We start from the raw sequence: 17,220 nt of genomic DNA, 5'->3' as shown, positions 1-17,220 counted from the left end.
TATATATTTATTTTTTTATGTTATTACGAAAACCAGATGAAAAAAAAAACAAGGGCGGATTTGGAATCAGCACAAAATCTAGAAACGTTTACTTGCATCTCTGATTTAAAAAAAAAAAAAAAAACATTTGTCATCCAGTGTAATCATGCCCAAAGATGTACAATTGAAATGAATCTCCAGCTGTAAGTTTCTGTAGCTCTAAAAAGCAAGATCACAGAGGATGACATTCAATTATTTGTTTAGTTTTGAGCTAAATTAAGTGTCCCGCCTACTAATGGTCACACCCCATTTTGCCAAGTGAGACTGGAATGGTTATTAACTGTACAACAAAAATATTTCACTCTTGATAGTGAGGCAGACACCCCATAGACCAAAGGAGCCATTAAAAAGTCCGTTTTGAAGTGGCACATCAACAAGCAATGCTTTTCTGCAACACAATTTCTGTCAAATGTTCACCTTTGCCTTTTCCAGACATCCAAGAAATACTTTGCCTTGACATTTCTTGGCACAATCCTGTGGATTGCCGTTTTCTCTTACCTGATGGTATGGTGGGCTCATCAGGTCAGTTCATCTTCATCTGTGCTCAGTTTAGAGTGCCAAGTACGTCCTCAAATCAAGTCGAACCTTTTCCTGGGCCCAGGTGGGTGAGACGATAGGTATCTCCGAGGAAATCATGGGCCTCACCATCCTGGCGGCCGGTACATCCATTCCTGACCTCATCACAAGCGTGATTGTGGCCCGCAAAGGTCTGGGAGACATGGCTGTGTCCAGCTCAGTTGGCAGTAACATCTTTGACATCACTGTGGGGTAAGTCTACTTGCCTCCGACTCAGGTATGTTGTTTTTATCCGCTCGCACCCAACAAGGCAGTAAGCCAGATTTCATTTTCTGCCATTTCAACTGGTCAGGGTCAGGCGTGGAGCCACAGTCTATTTCAGCTGCTGTAACTTTGGTCTGATCACTTGTCCATCACAGGGAACATACGTTATAGATATATGCACATAATCACAAATTAACCTACATGTGCTGTTCATGTTTTTGGAATGTGAAAGTGACTGCAAAACTGACACAAAGAGAATCCAATATTGTATATCGAATGCGCACCACAACTTGTCACAGCAACTAAAAAGCGTCAGGTCGAGTAGAAATGCTAATCGTAATGGTCTCATGGCTGGACTCCCTCAAAAGTAATGCCCAGTGAGGTGTAGCGCGTCTTCCAAATTCACAAACGCACTGAACGAGACTAGTGCCCCAGTACAAAAATGAAGATGTGCCTGTTTTTACGCCGAACGTAGACGACTTTGTTACCAAATTGTCGAATGAGTCGGGATTGAAGCAACTCCATGTGCCAGAGCAGCGCAACACGGTCCCCAACATGGTCGACCAAACGTGCATGCGCCGGCTCGAAAAAAAGCCCAGGTGTTAAAAAAACTGAAATTTGATTTGTGATTGTTAATTTACCCCTTTGGTCTTAAAAAGTGTGAGGCACACATACAAACTGTTGTACTTCTGATACGGTTTGCTTGATTCAGATGTAAATAACTTCAAAATTAAAGTTGAAGGTCGATACTTGGAGAGCATCGTTGTTTCATTTCAAACCCATTGTGGTGGTGGTTTGAAAGCCACAAAGATGAGAATTGTGTTCATGTTTCAATATTTATGGAGTGGCTATGTATTTTAAAAAATGGTTTTCTGATTGAGTTAGCAGGGTTGAAATGCTTTCAGTGACACACTTCATTATGGTTGAAAACATGGAAGGAAAAAAATAGGATGACGACTTTCATGTACCGTATTCATGGTATCTCCCCCCAATACGGTAATCTCCCCCCCATCTTCTTTTAAGATGGCTAAAAAGATTTTGGGACAGGGTTGCGTGTATGTTGATAGATAAAACCTAAGAGCATAAATACCGGTACAACAAATATGGAAAAAAAAGGTTTTAATAATTTCACCAGGGAGACAGGAAAAAAAAAGTAATCCAGTTGTGGAATGACTCCTCTCTTTTGCACTTGTAGTTTGCCCGTCCCATGGCTGTTGTACTCCCTGTTGCACGGTGGCCAGCCAGTGACCGTCAGCTCCAACGGCCTGTTCTGCGCCATCGTGCTGCTCTTCCTTATGCTCCTCTTCGTCATCATCTCCATCGCCACATGTCAGTGGAAGATGAGCCGGACGCTCGGCCTCACAATGTTCGTGCTCTACTTTGTGTTCCTCGTCCTCAGTGTTCTGCTGGAGGACCGCGTCCTCGTCTGCCCCATCTCCATATAACGTGTGACCCAGCGCGTCGTCGAGCAAGGATCATGTGCAAAAATATCATCACGTCCTTTTTAATATTAGGCTACTACAGTACTCGTTTGAAATTGGGTAGATAAGCGACACAAAATGAAACAAATGAGCAGTGGTACCTTGACGTACAAGATCGAAAGTCACAAGCTGAGGCACTCAGGCACTAGATGGCGAAAGCGAACTTTACAACTACCATTAGTTCACATTGGTTACTTTGTCAAGGTCGGCCCAAGCAAAAAAAGTTGCAAAAACTGGTTAATTCTTTACAATCTCTTATTAGTTTTTTAAAACTACAATACTGTTGAGTGCTTATTTAAAAAAAATATTCGGGAACAAGAACGAATTAATGGCATTTGCATTCATTTCAAAGGGGACAGTTGATTTGAAATATTTTTTTGCCACTCGTATTCAAGGTACCATTGTACTCAAAATATAAGACGCGGCATGCAGCCATGTCATGATGCATTGACTGTACAAATGTTGAACATGCACATTTGTGAGGGACTACTTACAAAGGCCAACTACAGCATAATACAGCTAATGGTTCTATACTAAAACTCCGTCTTGTAGAAAACGGACGCTTGTTTGTGTCATGTCTTGTTAAACTCACTTGTTGAAATGAAATGGATGCAAACATACCAAGCAAACATTTTTTTTTCCATTTGAAAACACTGCAATAAATTATTTTTTTAACAGTCTAATCACCTGTTTACTGACTGTCTGGGCCTCACACACTAAAAAAAAAAAAAAAGAAACAGGAGACCATATGACTTTATTTACATTCAAAGCGCCCTGAATGTCTGGTCCTTGGCAGAACCATCACCACGTGCGTGTGAATAACTCTTATAAAAAGTTTCTCATTTTTTAAAACAAAGCATTAAAATGGTGATTGTGCAGTCATTCATTTCCACATTTTCCTGTTTAGAGATGAACGGCAGCTTTCCCAAGCTGTTCCCATCATAGTTATTAATCCATTTCAAGTTATATCAGCCCACTTTTCTTTGGGCCAAAGTGCAGCAGCGTCCTGACCTTGAAATAATTTGTTCTTCCATGAGTGGTTGTCCTTCATTTGACCTGAGAAGGTCTTCCTTCAACCACCATGACACTCCCCACCAAAACAAAACATGCGTGCTAAATGAGACGTTACTTCTATTACGCAGGACTTTACAGCTACTTATGATTCGTATTGATAGACTTTTAACTGACTGAGTCACCAGGTTCTCTTTAGGTCCAGTGGTGGCTCAGTGGAGCAGGATTTATTCAATCATTTCCCCCCCGCTTTTTTTTTTTTTTTTTAATTTAAATAGATTTCAGATGGATATGCATTTGGGAAACAAACTGTATATACAGTACACAGACCCCCATGTGTCAGCGTGACGCGTTTTTGATAAAGTTGATACCTCTCATTCACTCATTCTCACCCAAATATATCTGGGTAATAGGCCTCGATAACAACCTGTGTCATTTTTAATCCGATGATATTTATGATATACGTCAGCCCCAAACCAACATACGTCTCTTGTGTATTTTTCAGTCTACAGCTACAACTATGTTACACTTCACCTGTGATTCTAAACATTGAAGTCTGTTTGCTTTGTCATTCCTTTACCTTTGGGAAACCCACATAGCATTGGAAAAGTGCAGGTAAGCAACTAACAACAAATTAGTTACAGCAGGGCCATTGAGTTCAATAGGAACGAGGGGGGTTTTATACCGAAGGTTTTGGGTGTCGTACCTCCCCGACCAGCAAAAGAATAAGGCATCTTTCCTGACAGATCCATTATGCCCCAGCCAATATGGCAGCAGCGTCAAGTATGGATACAGTGTTTGTCGATCCTTTAATGACATACTCCCGATTTGCACCTGTAAAAACTGGGCAAATGGCACCACTATGTGTTATCCATCCATCCATTTCCAATCCGCTTTATCCTCACAGGGGTTGCTGGAGCCTATCCCTGCCGTCTTCGGGCAGTAGGCGGGGGACACCCTGAACCGGTTGGCAGCCAATCGCAGGGCACACAGAGACCAACAACCATCCGTGCTCACATTCACACCTAGGGACAATTTAGAGTGTTCAATCAGCCTGCCATCCATGTTTTTGGAATGTGGGAGGAAACCGGAGTACCCGGAGAAAACCCACGCAGGCCTGGGGAGAACATGCAAACTCCACACAGGGAGGCCAGAGCCAGGATCGAACCCACGACCTCTGCACTGTGAGGTCAACACGCTAACCACTGGACCGCCTCCGCTATGTGTTAGTGCAGGCAAAATAAGAGGACGTGGAGGCAACTGACGGTGCAATTTTGGAGTTTTTGAATGATTGCAAGGGATGACTTGGAGCCAATCACAAGAAGGAGGCGTGCCATACCACCTTTGACCGAATTCCTCATCTCTACAATTTAGCACCTGTTATTTGTGATCTAGTAAATCACTCCCTAAAAGCCTTACAAGTGGCTGTAATGTGCAAGGTTTGATTGTTAGCGCGAATGTGTGCCCTGCAATTGGCTGGCAACCAGTTCAGGGTGTATTCTGCCTACTGCCCAAAGACGGCTGGGATAGGCTCCAGCACCCCCCGCGAGCCTTGTGAGGAGAAGCGGATTAGAAACTGGAAGCATGGATGGACGATGACGTCTTGCCTCTGTGTGCGTTGCCTTTTTCATGTGTGCTGCTCGACAAATAGAATGTAGAGAATATGTCAGCGTTTCTAACAGCCATTCTATAAGAAAATAAGAGGAACAGTGTCATTGTTGAAATTAAGAGAATGATGCAGCAAGCTCAGATGATTTCTAAAAACAAGTTAAAACAGCAATTGATAAATACGGTAAAATAATAAAATCCCCATTGGTACCATTTCAAGATCATCTCCTCGTGTTAACATCCACCCATTTTCTATGATCATTATTATGATATGAGATTTGACAAGGGTGAAAACTAGAGATGGAGGATTATGAAACCATTGTCTCCCTCATTCGAACATCCACAGAGATCTTGCATCGAGCTGCTTGTCCAACAAGGTCGTTGTGAAGATTTGACAATTTCTACCACAGTTGTAAAACAAAAAGTAAACATCAGATAGCAAACTGCACTTCCCCACGTGGTAAGATTTAAATTGTTACCTGGGGGGTGGTCAGTTTACAATTGTTGCTGAATGAAGTCAGTTCTCTTCAAGTCAAACTCTGTTCAATATGTCAGCGAGCATGATGGACCCGAACTGTAACACACCTACAACCACAAGACAGTCAACAGATGGCGCTAGAATACATACGGCTAACTTACTTTGTATCAATAGAATTCACATGAAAATATCCTCGCGAGTAATTTCGCATGCCATGTTTCCATGAAAAATATTGCTTTGAAAAATACTTTTCTGGTGCGTAGTAACAGTCTTTCTAGAAGGAGACATCAGTTCAAACGATTGAAGGATGGCTACGATGAACATTCCCGCCTCGCAAACAGCTCGGCTGCTTTTCCTGAGCTCGTCTTCATGCAATTTAGAGGTAAGGCTCCCCGAAAGTTCTGCGACACTCCATGACGCCCGCGCTCGGAGGGCGGTCGCAGTTGCGCGTCAGCTTCACCAGGCTCGGCGACAGGCGGTCGTATGCCAGCTTGTACTCGCGATCGAAGGCATCTGTGTCAAGAGTGAACCAGCGTCAACGTTTATTCGGACTATTTTCTTTCAGCCGGGAACTGAGGACTCACCAATATCAATGTTGTCTTTTCCCAGAGCCACCAGGGAAAGGAAGAGGAGGTCTCTGTACAAGCTCCTAAGCAGGACAAAGCTAAGTATTTACCCTTTGTTTGGTGTGGACCAGGGGTGCCCAAACTTTTTGGACAGAAGATCGACTTTTCGATCAACCAACCTCCCGCTATCGACCCAGCGCACGCACACATATACACACCCACGCCATGATGAGCAACAGCCTGACACGGAGGCATGCGACGCACTTTTGCAGCCTGTTAGCTATCGTTGCTCACACGTACCGTTTTAAAATGCTTCCCTCAGCCCTCTAGATTCCCATTCTTTGCCCGTGCCCTCGGTGAATTGTACACGAAACAAATTCTGAATGAGAATAATGATAACGATAGAAGATATAGCGCAACAGTTCCGATCACAAGCTGCAATTGCAGACTGCTGAGCGCTAACAACATCCGGTGACGCGCCACTGTAGGTTAAAGATTTACCTGCTTAATTTTATTTTTTAATACTTTTTGTGAAAATGAGACTGATAGAATAATTAGGGGGCAGTGTACATTAACACAAAAAATATATTACTAACATGCACAAAGACACACAAATGGTTGTTTGTTTTTTTTTCTCCTCTACACCCCTTGCGATTGATTTGGGACTAGTCTGCGATCTACCGGTCGATCGCGATCGACGTAATGGGCACCCCTGGAGTAGACATTCAAACCGACATAGACAAAGTCATTCATTGAAATTGTTTCCATTTTCTGTAATAGCAAAGATGGGCACAAGTAGGTCATTATTGTTTCATCAGTGTCAGTGTAACTAAAAATAGCCTGACTTTAGTAACTGCTACTTTATACTACAGTCGTTGAAAGAATTAAGAGATTCTTGATACATGACCTATGATGGTAGATAATTGTTGAACACATGCAAAGACTGAGAAGAATGTAGTTCTGAATGGTTAAGATGTAACATGGAACGTTTTGTCACCATTTCACCAGTCTGGATATTTTGGGTAAGTGGAGGAATATCAATACGTATGAGTGGAGGTGTTCATGGTCGGGCAGTAAGGTTCAGGGGTACATGAGACAAAAGATGGAATCACCGCCTTACATGCAAAGGGGTTTTCTTTCCCGTTTGCCATGTAAGGGACACTAACTCCAACCAAGAAGGAATGTGCGTTGTTCAGATGAGACCCAATAGATTTATTATTATTAATACTTTTTTTTTTTTGCTTAAGCGCCATCTGTGATGGAAAACTAACTTTGCTTATCACCGTAAACACACCATCCCCATTGTGAAACATGGTCGAGGCAACATCATGCATGTGGGGTTGTTGTTTTTTTTTTCTAGCGGTGAAAGGGAAGCTGATCAGAGTTGATGGGAAGGTGGATGAAATTCTGGAAGAAAAACCTGTGGGACTTCAAATTGGATACGGGAGTCATCTTGCAGTAAGACAATGACCCTCAATAGAAAGCGAGAGCTACAATGCAATGGTTTAGCTCAGACTTGAAAGACTTGAAAATTGCTGGTGACAGACGCTCGCCATCCAATCTGGCTGAGCGTGAGCTATTTTTCAAAGACAAGTTTCAGTGTCAAAGATGCTAGAGACTCAAGCTGAACAGTTGCATTTGCAATATCGTCACGACTTGATAAAAAGGGATAATTGGCTGAGCCCGGGAACATCCAGGCTAGTGAAGTGCAGTCGCATCGCTCGGTGTGTGCAACTGGCTTTAGTCAAAATGCACCCATTATGACACTGACCTTTGCCTTTTGAGACCGAGGGTCTGGTCCTGTAGCTCAAGCAGATGAGCCATCGGTCGGCCGACATCGTTCCTCTGGATGCTCCTCACCACACTGTGCAGCAGCTCCTCCGTGAACGCCTTCTCCTCTTTTGGGACCGTTCGGGACACAGAGTAGCCCACATCTACAAACAAACACACAAACACACACACACAAGTCAGTCAGTCAGCATAATGCCCTTTTTCCCCTTAATGACAGATTTATGACTGACCTGTTTGTTTCGCATTACGCACTTCATTTCACACTTAACTACTATGCTCGGCTAGCCTATGTCAGTTGAAATAAAGACAATAAGGGCTCATCTGCTGATGACGGTTAAACTGTTGACTGTGTTTTAGTACAGCGGCTATGTCTTTCTTTAAATCTGAATGTGTGTGGAGGTGAACATTCACAAAACCAACGGCCACATTCAAATACAGTGCAGGGATGTATTTGGCCTTTCTTCAGGGTCACATATACAACGGGTAATTTCACCCACTAAAAAAATAAAACATGGGAAGTAAATGATGACTTTTCATGGACACGGATGCGAGCACAGAGAGGACGCACAAGAGAGCAAAGACAACCCAAGTTATAAAGCAGAAGTCTGCGGCCAGAAGACAACACTCACTTTCTAATAATAGAGTACATTTAAGCCCTGAAAGACAGAGAGCAGACAGAGCCTGTTAGCAGGAGACGGCTGGCTTGACCAACAACACGTTCCTTATAAAATAAAATTACTACAACAGAGCCCAGGACGCACTCTATTTAGGACTGACAGTCAAATAACAGGAAATTCACATGAAAAATAAAATCATACGACTGACATTTAAAGTGAGTCATCACATGATTTGGACAATTCTGACACATCACCATAAAATGCTTGAGATTTGTGGAAACGTTTGTCATGAAATAGTAAATATATTTACATTTAAAAAGCTGAGATATAATAGTGAGTCAAGCCTGCCCACCCTATAAATAATACTCTGCTGAAGCACCTTTTGCATTCAATCATTTTGGGCGGGAGTCTGTCCCAAGCACATCTTGAGTGAATACTCACCGCGTCTTCTTTGCAAAACCACTCTAAATGCGTCATGCTTTGACTGAGGATTTTCCAACTGGATGAGGTCTGACTGGGCGTGTTCTAAAACTCGAATTATCTCCCGATAAAGCCATTCATTTGTGGGTTCGGACCTCGGCTACAGATTGTGCACTAAGGTGAAATTCATCTTCGTATTCTGAGTCATCGTGGATGCCTGACTGTTTCATGCCAAAACTGACATCAGCCCAGTTGCTTGTTATTGACTGGAGTAAAGCATGATACTGCCACCGCGATCCTTGACTATATTAATGATGTTCCTCCGTTGATGTCCATTGGTGGCGTTGCTGCAAAGCTCCAAGCTCTGACTGAGACCCATTATTTTCAGAGCGGAATTTTCTATTTAGACCAAATCAATGGCTGGTGTAACTGTGGATTACAATGTAGAGTACATAATGCCCTTTCTACCATCCATCCATTTTCCGATCCACTTTATCCTCGCAAGGGTTGCGGGAGGTGCTGAAGCCTATCTCAGCTGTCTTCGGGTGGGGGACAGCCAATCGCAGGGCACACAGAGACAAACAACCATCCGCGCTCACACTCACACCTAGGGACAATTTGGCATGCCCAGTCAACCTGCCATGCATGTTTTTGGAATGTGGGAGGAAACCCATGTACCCGGAGAAAACCCACGCAGGCACGGGGAGCACATGCAAGCTCCACAAAGGAAAGCCGGAGCCAGGATCGAACCCACGACGTTTTGGAATGTGGGAGGAAACCGATGTACCTGGAGAAAACCCACGCAGGCACGGGGCGCACATGCAAGCTCCACAAAGGAAGGCCGGAGCCAGATCGAACCCACGACGTCTGCACTGTGAGGTCGACGTGCTAACCACTGGACCACCTGCCCTTTCTCAGACTTTGAAATGTGTTCCACAGCATTTTCACAATTACTTTTCCCTAACATAACACTTTCAGGTGACTTTTTTTTAAAATTTATATATTTTTTATGCTGCGAATATGAAATGTCAACTTTGAAATGTGTTCCACAGCATTTTCACAATTACATTTCCCTAACATAACACTTTCAGGTTAATTTTTTTAATTTATATATTTTTTTATGCTGCCTCTTAATGAATATAAAATGTCGGCCGAAGTCCAAACGTCCTGACCAACAAAGAAATATGACTCACTGTACGTGTTCCAGAGAATGTAAAAAGGCTGAACGGGGTCCTGCTGCAGCTTCAAGTTGTCCCACAGTATCTGGATCAACACATGTTTGCTGTCCTCTAACATCCACTGACGAGGGATCTGCAGAAAGCAGAGAGCTTAGTTTCTTGTCTTGGCTGTGCTGTACACATTTCTTACCTGGGATTCCCTATTGCAGTGTTCGGAGGTGAGAATGAGTCCCGGCAGGTTGCTGGGTAGGTCCAGCCGTCTGAAGTACCACACAAGGTTCCAGAAGATGATCGGATGATGGTCCACCATGTCAGCCTCTGTAATTACTGGGTCGCCCTCATTCTCCAGAAGGCTCTCCAGCTCCTTCCACAGCACCAGCGGGCTCAGGTACGGAACGGTCACTGGCTCAGGGTTGTGGAGACGCCAGTCCATACTCAGTGGGTCCTGGACAAAAATGATAGTGGAAAGATTTTTGATGGATCCACAAATTATATGAACAACAGTGATGTAAAGCCAACCACATTAGCCTTACAAGTTTCAAAAATGTTTGTCAAGGTCACAGAAATTGGACAAATGAAGCTCCTTTTTTTGATGAGCAGCAGTCCTCGTCTAAGCGCAGGTCAGCCTAACAATAATGGAAGCCAGGCATACACAGAAAAAAACCCATGCAAGTATGGGAGAACATGCAATCTCCACAGAGGTACACGATACAATTCGCATGACAGGTTAGCTCTGTCTTATAAATGTAGAATACATGCTCACTTTAGGTCTCCAACATTTAAATAATTGCATGTACCGGTATTTCTAAGTTTATTAAAGTACAACGTTATCTGTGGCATGCACTTTTGGGGATACTTAATGATCGCGTATTATTTGAAATTATTCACAATTTCTCATCTTGTTAAAATACAATGTTGCTGACCAAATTTATTTAGATTTGACTCGAGATTATTTTTCATTATGACCCAAAATTATTTTTCATTCAGCGTGAAAATGTTAGGGTCAAAAATAATAATTTTGACGATACTCTGGTATCAGCAGTGTGGCACATACAGTGGTTTCATTCAAGCGGCTGGGTAAACTGCCAGAGAATGGCACAAAATGGTTGCACTGGTATGTTTCCTCAGCTGGACCAAAGGCACTGACGCTACGGGCCATGGCCAATCCAGAAGAAAAAGCCCCGTGGCGCCACTCTGAGGGGATCTTGACACCGTGAGATCTCATAGATCGAGGTCTGTGGAAAAATAACCTTCTTCCAGTCAAAACTGCACCATATCAAAAGACACTCGGTAAAAGAATATCATGACATCTTTGTACCTCGATCTCACTGAACGGTCTTGGATAGAAATACCGGGGGAGGGTGGCGAGATAGCAGTGTTGGGACAAGGGGTGGACAAGGTGGATGTCCCTGTGCCAAAGCCCGTGGAGGCAGAATATGAAGAGCTCATCGCCTCGTCGACAGATGCGCTTCCCTTTAGGAACATCCTAAGAACAAAAGAAGGGATCGAATCACATTGACAATCATCATCATTGACCATGCTATGATAGTGGACTTGTACACTGCATCTGGATGCCATGACTTAAACTACCGGGATATTTTATTACCTGCCGGGTCCTCTCGTGTCTCTAATCTCCACGTTAAGAAAAGGAAGGAAAGGGTTTCCGCAGAAGGGACAGATGGTATTTAGATTGGAGTCATCAGCTGTCCAACCAGCCATGATTTCCTCATCGTAGACCAAACAGTCACATGTCTTACACCGTGAACAACTTGATATCAACAGCTGGGGGTGGCGAAAGAGACAAATTGAAAATACTTTGAGCAAAAATAAATAAATATTCGATATTTCTACAGTATATGCGCGCGCGCGCACGCACGCACACACGCACACACACACACACACACACACACACACACACACACACACACACACAGAGGGTGTCTGTAAAATCTGGACACATAGGATAATGAGATCTTTTTTCATTTAATTCAACTGTTAATGTTCCATGAATAAAAAGTTGAAGGTACGCGTAAAGTTTGAAGTTGTCTTTCATGTGTTCTACCTATGCGCCAAGGTCTTACGGTCACCTTATTTATATTTTATATATATATATAGATTTTCATGACTCAAAAATGTCCATCTACTTGAGAATGCAAACAAAATAGTCAATAGAAAAATTTAAGTCTGCTCATCCAAGTGTTACGATTAAGGGACAATATTTCATACAAAATCAAAGTAATAGCTCTGTCAATCGGTTTATTACAAACAAATTGTGCCGATTGTGTTCACCTCCATTGCATAGTTATTGAAGATGCTGGTGTTGCTTGTGTAGTGTGAGGAGCCCACGTCTGACTTGTCTGACAAAGGGAAGCCAGGTGGTGAGAGGTCGCCTGTAAGATTATGAAAGATGGGAAAAGTGTGTGGCAATATGACATATATTACAGATTGATGTTATGGCATTAAAGTGCACCGATACATCAATGGCAATTTGCAAGCAAACCTGAACGATTGTTCTCAGCATTTAAGCATTAGAGCGAAAGTGGGCAGTCATGTTCATGTATTAATTAAAATGTAAGGATTTACTGTACCAGAAAGCAGAGTTGTTGGTCTTCTGTGGCTTGCTGATGCAGTGGGACAGTTTAGTCTGCTGTGGAAAGGGCTTGGTCTAGGACTTATTCGAGGTCCCTTTGGGCCAAGAGGCCCATTCTTTTGTGGGGAAACCATATCGCTCTTTGACTCCCTTTTGTGCTCCTCATCTTGATCGGAGAAGGAATCTGGATACCCAACGTCGAGCTCAGACCCACTGAGACGGTGGGTGTCCTGCATGAGCAGAGATTGGAACATTATTGATCCAACAGCAAACAAGGCAAGCTCAGACAGTGCTCACACGTACGATAAAGTCACACAAAAACACTGAATGATGAAAGAATTGAATTACATTTGTGGCACAGAAACTATAGCAATTCAGTACAGGACACATGATGAACTTTAACACTATTATAGATTAAATTGCATAACACATGCATGCACCGCAGTTAGTCAAGTTGAAGCCCTCCCTGCATTATGTCTGTTCAAACAGCAGACATACTTGCCCACTAGTGTGCTTCATGCGAGTGTTAAACTTAGTGATGTCTAGACATGTTCCTATTGTCCCAAATTATGATAGTGACTCAGGTTCCAGCGAATTTAATATTACACAAATTGAGCATTTTATGAAGATGTATGCAATTTACTCACATTGGTTATTAGTTCAAAATAGTTATGATGTTAGGAGACATTGTTTTCTTGATGATGTACTATGTTTGTCTTTCACTAAAATTAGAATGTTAAAATCGCTGCTGACAGTTACAGCTTGACTTTTTTTTTTTTTTTTTTGTCAAAGCTATGGCTCGCTCTTATTTTGTGTTCATAATATTTGTGTGCACGCCTTCATGAAGGACACATTTTTATAGGTTTACCTTGGTCGGTGTGGTGTATGTAGACAGACGCGAGTACCAACGGCTGGCCTTCTCCGCCACACCTTTCCCAGCAGAAAACATACTGGTTTTGAAAACATCCAGTGTTGGTGTCAGCAGTGTGTCAAGAACAAAAGAGGAGGAGGATGGTGAGGGAGTTGCGACTTGCATCCTGCTTGTCTTCTCTCTATAGGACCTTGGGCGCGGGCTAGGGCAAGGACTAGGGGTGGTGCTAGCGCTGCGACGGGGCGGTGATGACCACAGACGTTGATGTGATCTGAGCTGGGGGGGCGAGGGAGGGTGGAAGGTGCGAGACCGTGGCACTGCTGTGGTCCGAAAGGGGGAGCTATGGGGTAAGCTAGCTCTTCGAGTAACAGAGTGTGAAGAAGGGTGGAAGATGAGGGGGCTGGCCGGGTCCTGCAGATCCACACTTGGTGTACGACTGCTCAGTGGGCTCCCCATGTGCTTCATGTACAGCTCGATCTCCCTTGCCAGATGCCTGTTGGCGGTGGGTGTGCTGTCATCCTCTGGGCGCGGATGCTCCTTTTGCTGCTCTGAGTGTGATGCTGCAGCTAGTATGGATAGAGGGTCATAGCCCGTCGCGATGCCTGTGCGATTCACAGTTCCACTCGATGCCACATTACTCATGCCACAGAAGCTGGGGCTGCATTCAACATCCTTCTCATGAGATCTGCAGGTTTTTTGACAAGTCATTCCAACTCCTGTGGTAGTTTTATCCAAATCCAAGTCCTCCAAATCAAAAATTGCTTCGATATTATGTGTGTCCTCATCACTTGAGTCGTTCTCCTCTTCATCTTGACAAGTTCTCGTGACAGCAGTCTCCTCTAAACCACTCAATTCCAATGACTGAGGCCTCTTGCTCTTACCAAGTTTGGTATTAGAGAGAATTTTTGCATCAGCGCCAAGATGTCCTGCTATTTTAACTGGGTCTGTTTCACCCTGCCTCATACCCAGACCAAGGACGGTGGTGGTCTCTACTTTGTCACCACTCATATAACGCCCCCTCACACCCTGCCAGTCAAAAGCCGAGCCACCGCCAACAACTTCTTCCAGAGTGCTCTTGTGTCTCCTGAGCAAGCTATTAGATTGGATCTCACCGATCTCTTCCAGGGAAGAAGTGAAGAGAAGACCTGCAACATGGCCTAAAAAAGAAAGCGGGAGAGAAGCCTTCATTTTACAGTGAGTTTCATTCCACTAATTTGGAAGGAGCCTATCTACTGATCTGATCAGCTATATTGGATCGGCCAGTATTTTGCCATTTATGCACATTTTGTGACTTCTCAGTCTTAATTCGCTGATCCGACTGAAATAAGAAATTGCAGCTGCAATGTTTTTCACATACACATTTATCTGTGGCGGGATGACACAAATTAATTTTGATCACCAGTGATACTTTTTGGTGCTTCAATATGTTACTGCTGTATTATTCTTTTTGCTACGCGAGATGCCGCTCTGCTCCCTGGGTGCGTCTGATAATCCATACCAATGCTTCATTTTCTAGTACAATACTACAAACACAGTACCTCCAATGACTAAAGTATAAAAAGTCTCATTATCACTTGGTCAATCAATCTTAGTGGTATCAGAGGAATCAATATCTTGACCAGCATCGCTCCCTCCACTGCACGCCAGCAGGCATAATGGCAGTCTCATTACAGTAGGCTCAGTGCTATTTTTGTTATGTGTATTTTTGCAATGAACCATCACTCCAAAGTTTGGCAAATCCTGCCCTGCATACAGTCAAGAGGATCTTTTGAGTTTTGGATTACACTATGAAAAGACTGATTAGAAGCGAACCTTTCAGAAATAAATAAAGATCTACAACATTTAAATCCCATGGCCGTCATCCACACAGTACAAGACTACTATACAAAATCAGTAATCCAATTCACTTCATTCTTTCATGCAGGCGTTATGGCTCATAAATCCACAAATTATTCATTAAAATAATTTTGAAAAAGTTGACTTCTTTTTGCATTATATGTTTAGAAAGCAGTGGCAATGTTGGTAAACATGCAGTTCTGCTCATTTGTTAACAAATAAATGTTTTATATTCAAATCACCCAGTTTTTTAATCCTCCCTCCCTTCCTTAGAGCATGGCAAAAACTGCTAAACATTGGTAAAAATGCTTGAGAATACGTCCGTTGATGCACAGTAAAGAGTACACACGTGTTTACAGTTAAATAAAACAAATAATTTACATAGACATATCCCATCTTGTGATCGGAATGGTAATCGGTTTATTTAAACTTGCTGATTAACAAACAAAAAACAAGGCTCGCTTTCTACTTTCCGATTTTGTGCACAAATAGAAAAAACAGTTAATAGGCGGTGTGAATCCGCGTATCAGTCGTTCATTCATTTTTCAAAAGAAGATTTTTTTTAAACCAAACAAATTTAAGATTAAATGAATTCTCACTATTCCTAAAGTAAAGTGAAAACATGGAAAACAATTCTTTTTCTAACTTCTGATTTTGTGCACAAATGGAAAAAAAAAAAACAAGGCAAACAGTCTCTTCAGAATGCCCCCCCCGACCCCTTTTCATCAATAAACCCTCCTCAATGTACCCTCCCAGCAATTAAGATTGATTTTTAATTTAGGTCCTGCTTTTGAAATCTGCTACAATTATTTCAGAGCCTAAGTTGGACTACCAATATTTATCACCAAAGATTTGTTATATTTACGTTTGTCTTCAACTCAAAAGTGCACATTTGAGAAAAGACTCCTTTTTCCTGAGCTACATAAAATCCTGGAAATGTTTAAGGATTAGGATCTATCAAGTCAATCATCTCAACCCTTTTATTGTAATTGTCTGCAGCTCACTTCAACTCACTCCTAACTCGAATGAAGACAAGCGGAATGGAAATACATTTTACAGAAATGATATTATCAGTCACTTTTACCTGTGCTTGAGGAGGTCTTAGTTCTACATTTCGAATTGTCATATTGACAACTTCTTACAATGCCACGGGAATGCAAGGAAGAATTGATCTCCACGTCCAGCTGAGGAAGACAGTCTTTACTTCCCTTGGTGCTCTCTGTTTCTGACACTACAAATATAAAAAGCACAATTTAAAATCCTGTGACAGAATAGACGGCCAAGTTATTTTACCCCAATTAAACAAAATATCAATAGGTATGACATCAAATAGATTACTGACAAGAACTGCAGTCGCTCTCTTTCTTATCCTTGTCAGGAATGGAATCCTGTGCACAGCTGTCTCCTCTGCGAACCTCCTCTTTGGACAGCGAATTGTATCCCAAATCTGATTGATCTCCTAAATGGAGACAAAATGGCACAATTAAATGATGAAATAGGGGGAAAGATGAGAGGGACAAGACAAGCACCAAGGTACCTGATGGCAAACCAAACAATCACAGAGTTCACAGTAGAGTACAAAATGCCTCAGTTTACAGTTAGCTACGATTGTATAATCCAAATAAATTAAGCAAATCAACGGTGGAGACCAGTTGCTAATTTCATACTAACTACTGCCAAAGAATCAATTTGCAGTGATTATTTTTTGAAGCAGCATTCCAAATTGTCCCTGAGTGTGAGTGTGGATGGGTTTTCGTCTGTGTGCACCTTGCGATTGGCTGGCTACCGGTTCAGGGTGTCTACCGCCTACTGCCCGAAGACGGCTAGGATAGGCTCCAGTACCCCCCGCGACCCTTGTGAGGATAAAGTGGATCCGAAAATGGATGGATGGAGGGATATTTTTGAAGCTCCTCTTCCTAACATCCGTCCATTGTAATCTCTAAATAAAGAAATT

At 42.7% G+C, this 17,220-nt stretch overlaps 2 protein-coding genes across 5 annotated transcripts in view; one reads left to right on the top strand and one right to left on the bottom strand.

The window, feature by feature from the left end:
• The window catches only part of LOC109514466 (sodium/potassium/calcium exchanger 1-like), a 19,954-nt gene extending 17,050 nt beyond the window's left edge, over window positions 1-2,904 (top strand). For all 3 annotated transcript variants that reach the window (XM_019867595.1, XM_019867597.1, XM_019867596.1), the window contains 3 exons: window positions 472-561; window positions 641-807; window positions 2,015-2,904. In XM_019867595.1, coding sequence (XP_019723154.1) covers window positions 472-561; window positions 641-807; window positions 2,015-2,264 — 507 coding nt within the window. In that variant the 3' untranslated portion in view covers window positions 2,265-2,904. The remainder of the gene's footprint in view (window positions 1-471; window positions 562-640; window positions 808-2,014) is intronic.
• Window positions 2,905-4,839: 1,935 nt separating this feature from the next.
• Window positions 4,840-17,220, bottom strand: part of LOC109514414 (C-myc promoter-binding protein-like) — a 42,095-nt gene continuing 29,714 nt past the window's right edge. For both annotated transcript variants that reach the window (XM_019867511.1, XM_019867512.1), the window contains 13 exons: window positions 16,609-16,725; window positions 16,351-16,497; window positions 13,428-14,587; window positions 12,558-12,789; window positions 12,259-12,359; window positions 11,576-11,751; window positions 11,288-11,455; window positions 11,024-11,204; window positions 10,160-10,414; window positions 9,985-10,102; window positions 7,735-7,897; window positions 5,982-6,046; window positions 4,840-5,910 (listed from right to left, as the gene is read on the bottom strand). In XM_019867511.1, coding sequence (XP_019723070.1) covers window positions 5,774-5,910; window positions 5,982-6,046; window positions 7,735-7,897; window positions 9,985-10,102; window positions 10,160-10,414; window positions 11,024-11,204; window positions 11,288-11,455; window positions 11,576-11,751; window positions 12,259-12,359; window positions 12,558-12,789; window positions 13,428-14,587; window positions 16,351-16,497; window positions 16,609-16,725 — 3,020 coding nt within the window. In that variant the 3' untranslated portion in view covers window positions 4,840-5,773. The remainder of the gene's footprint in view (window positions 5,911-5,981; window positions 6,047-7,734; window positions 7,898-9,984; window positions 10,103-10,159; window positions 10,415-11,023; window positions 11,205-11,287; window positions 11,456-11,575; window positions 11,752-12,258; window positions 12,360-12,557; window positions 12,790-13,427; window positions 14,588-16,350; window positions 16,498-16,608; window positions 16,726-17,220) is intronic.

Source organism: Hippocampus comes, unplaced genomic scaffold (genome assembly GCF_001891065.2).
Source record: "Hippocampus comes isolate QL1 unplaced genomic scaffold, H_comes_QL1_v1.1 scaffold2, whole genome shotgun sequence".
Lineage (NCBI taxonomy): Eukaryota > Metazoa > Chordata > Actinopteri > Syngnathiformes > Syngnathidae > Hippocampus > Hippocampus comes.
Note: the sequence above shows the minus strand (reverse complement) of the source record. Positions and strands in the feature narration are given on the sequence as shown.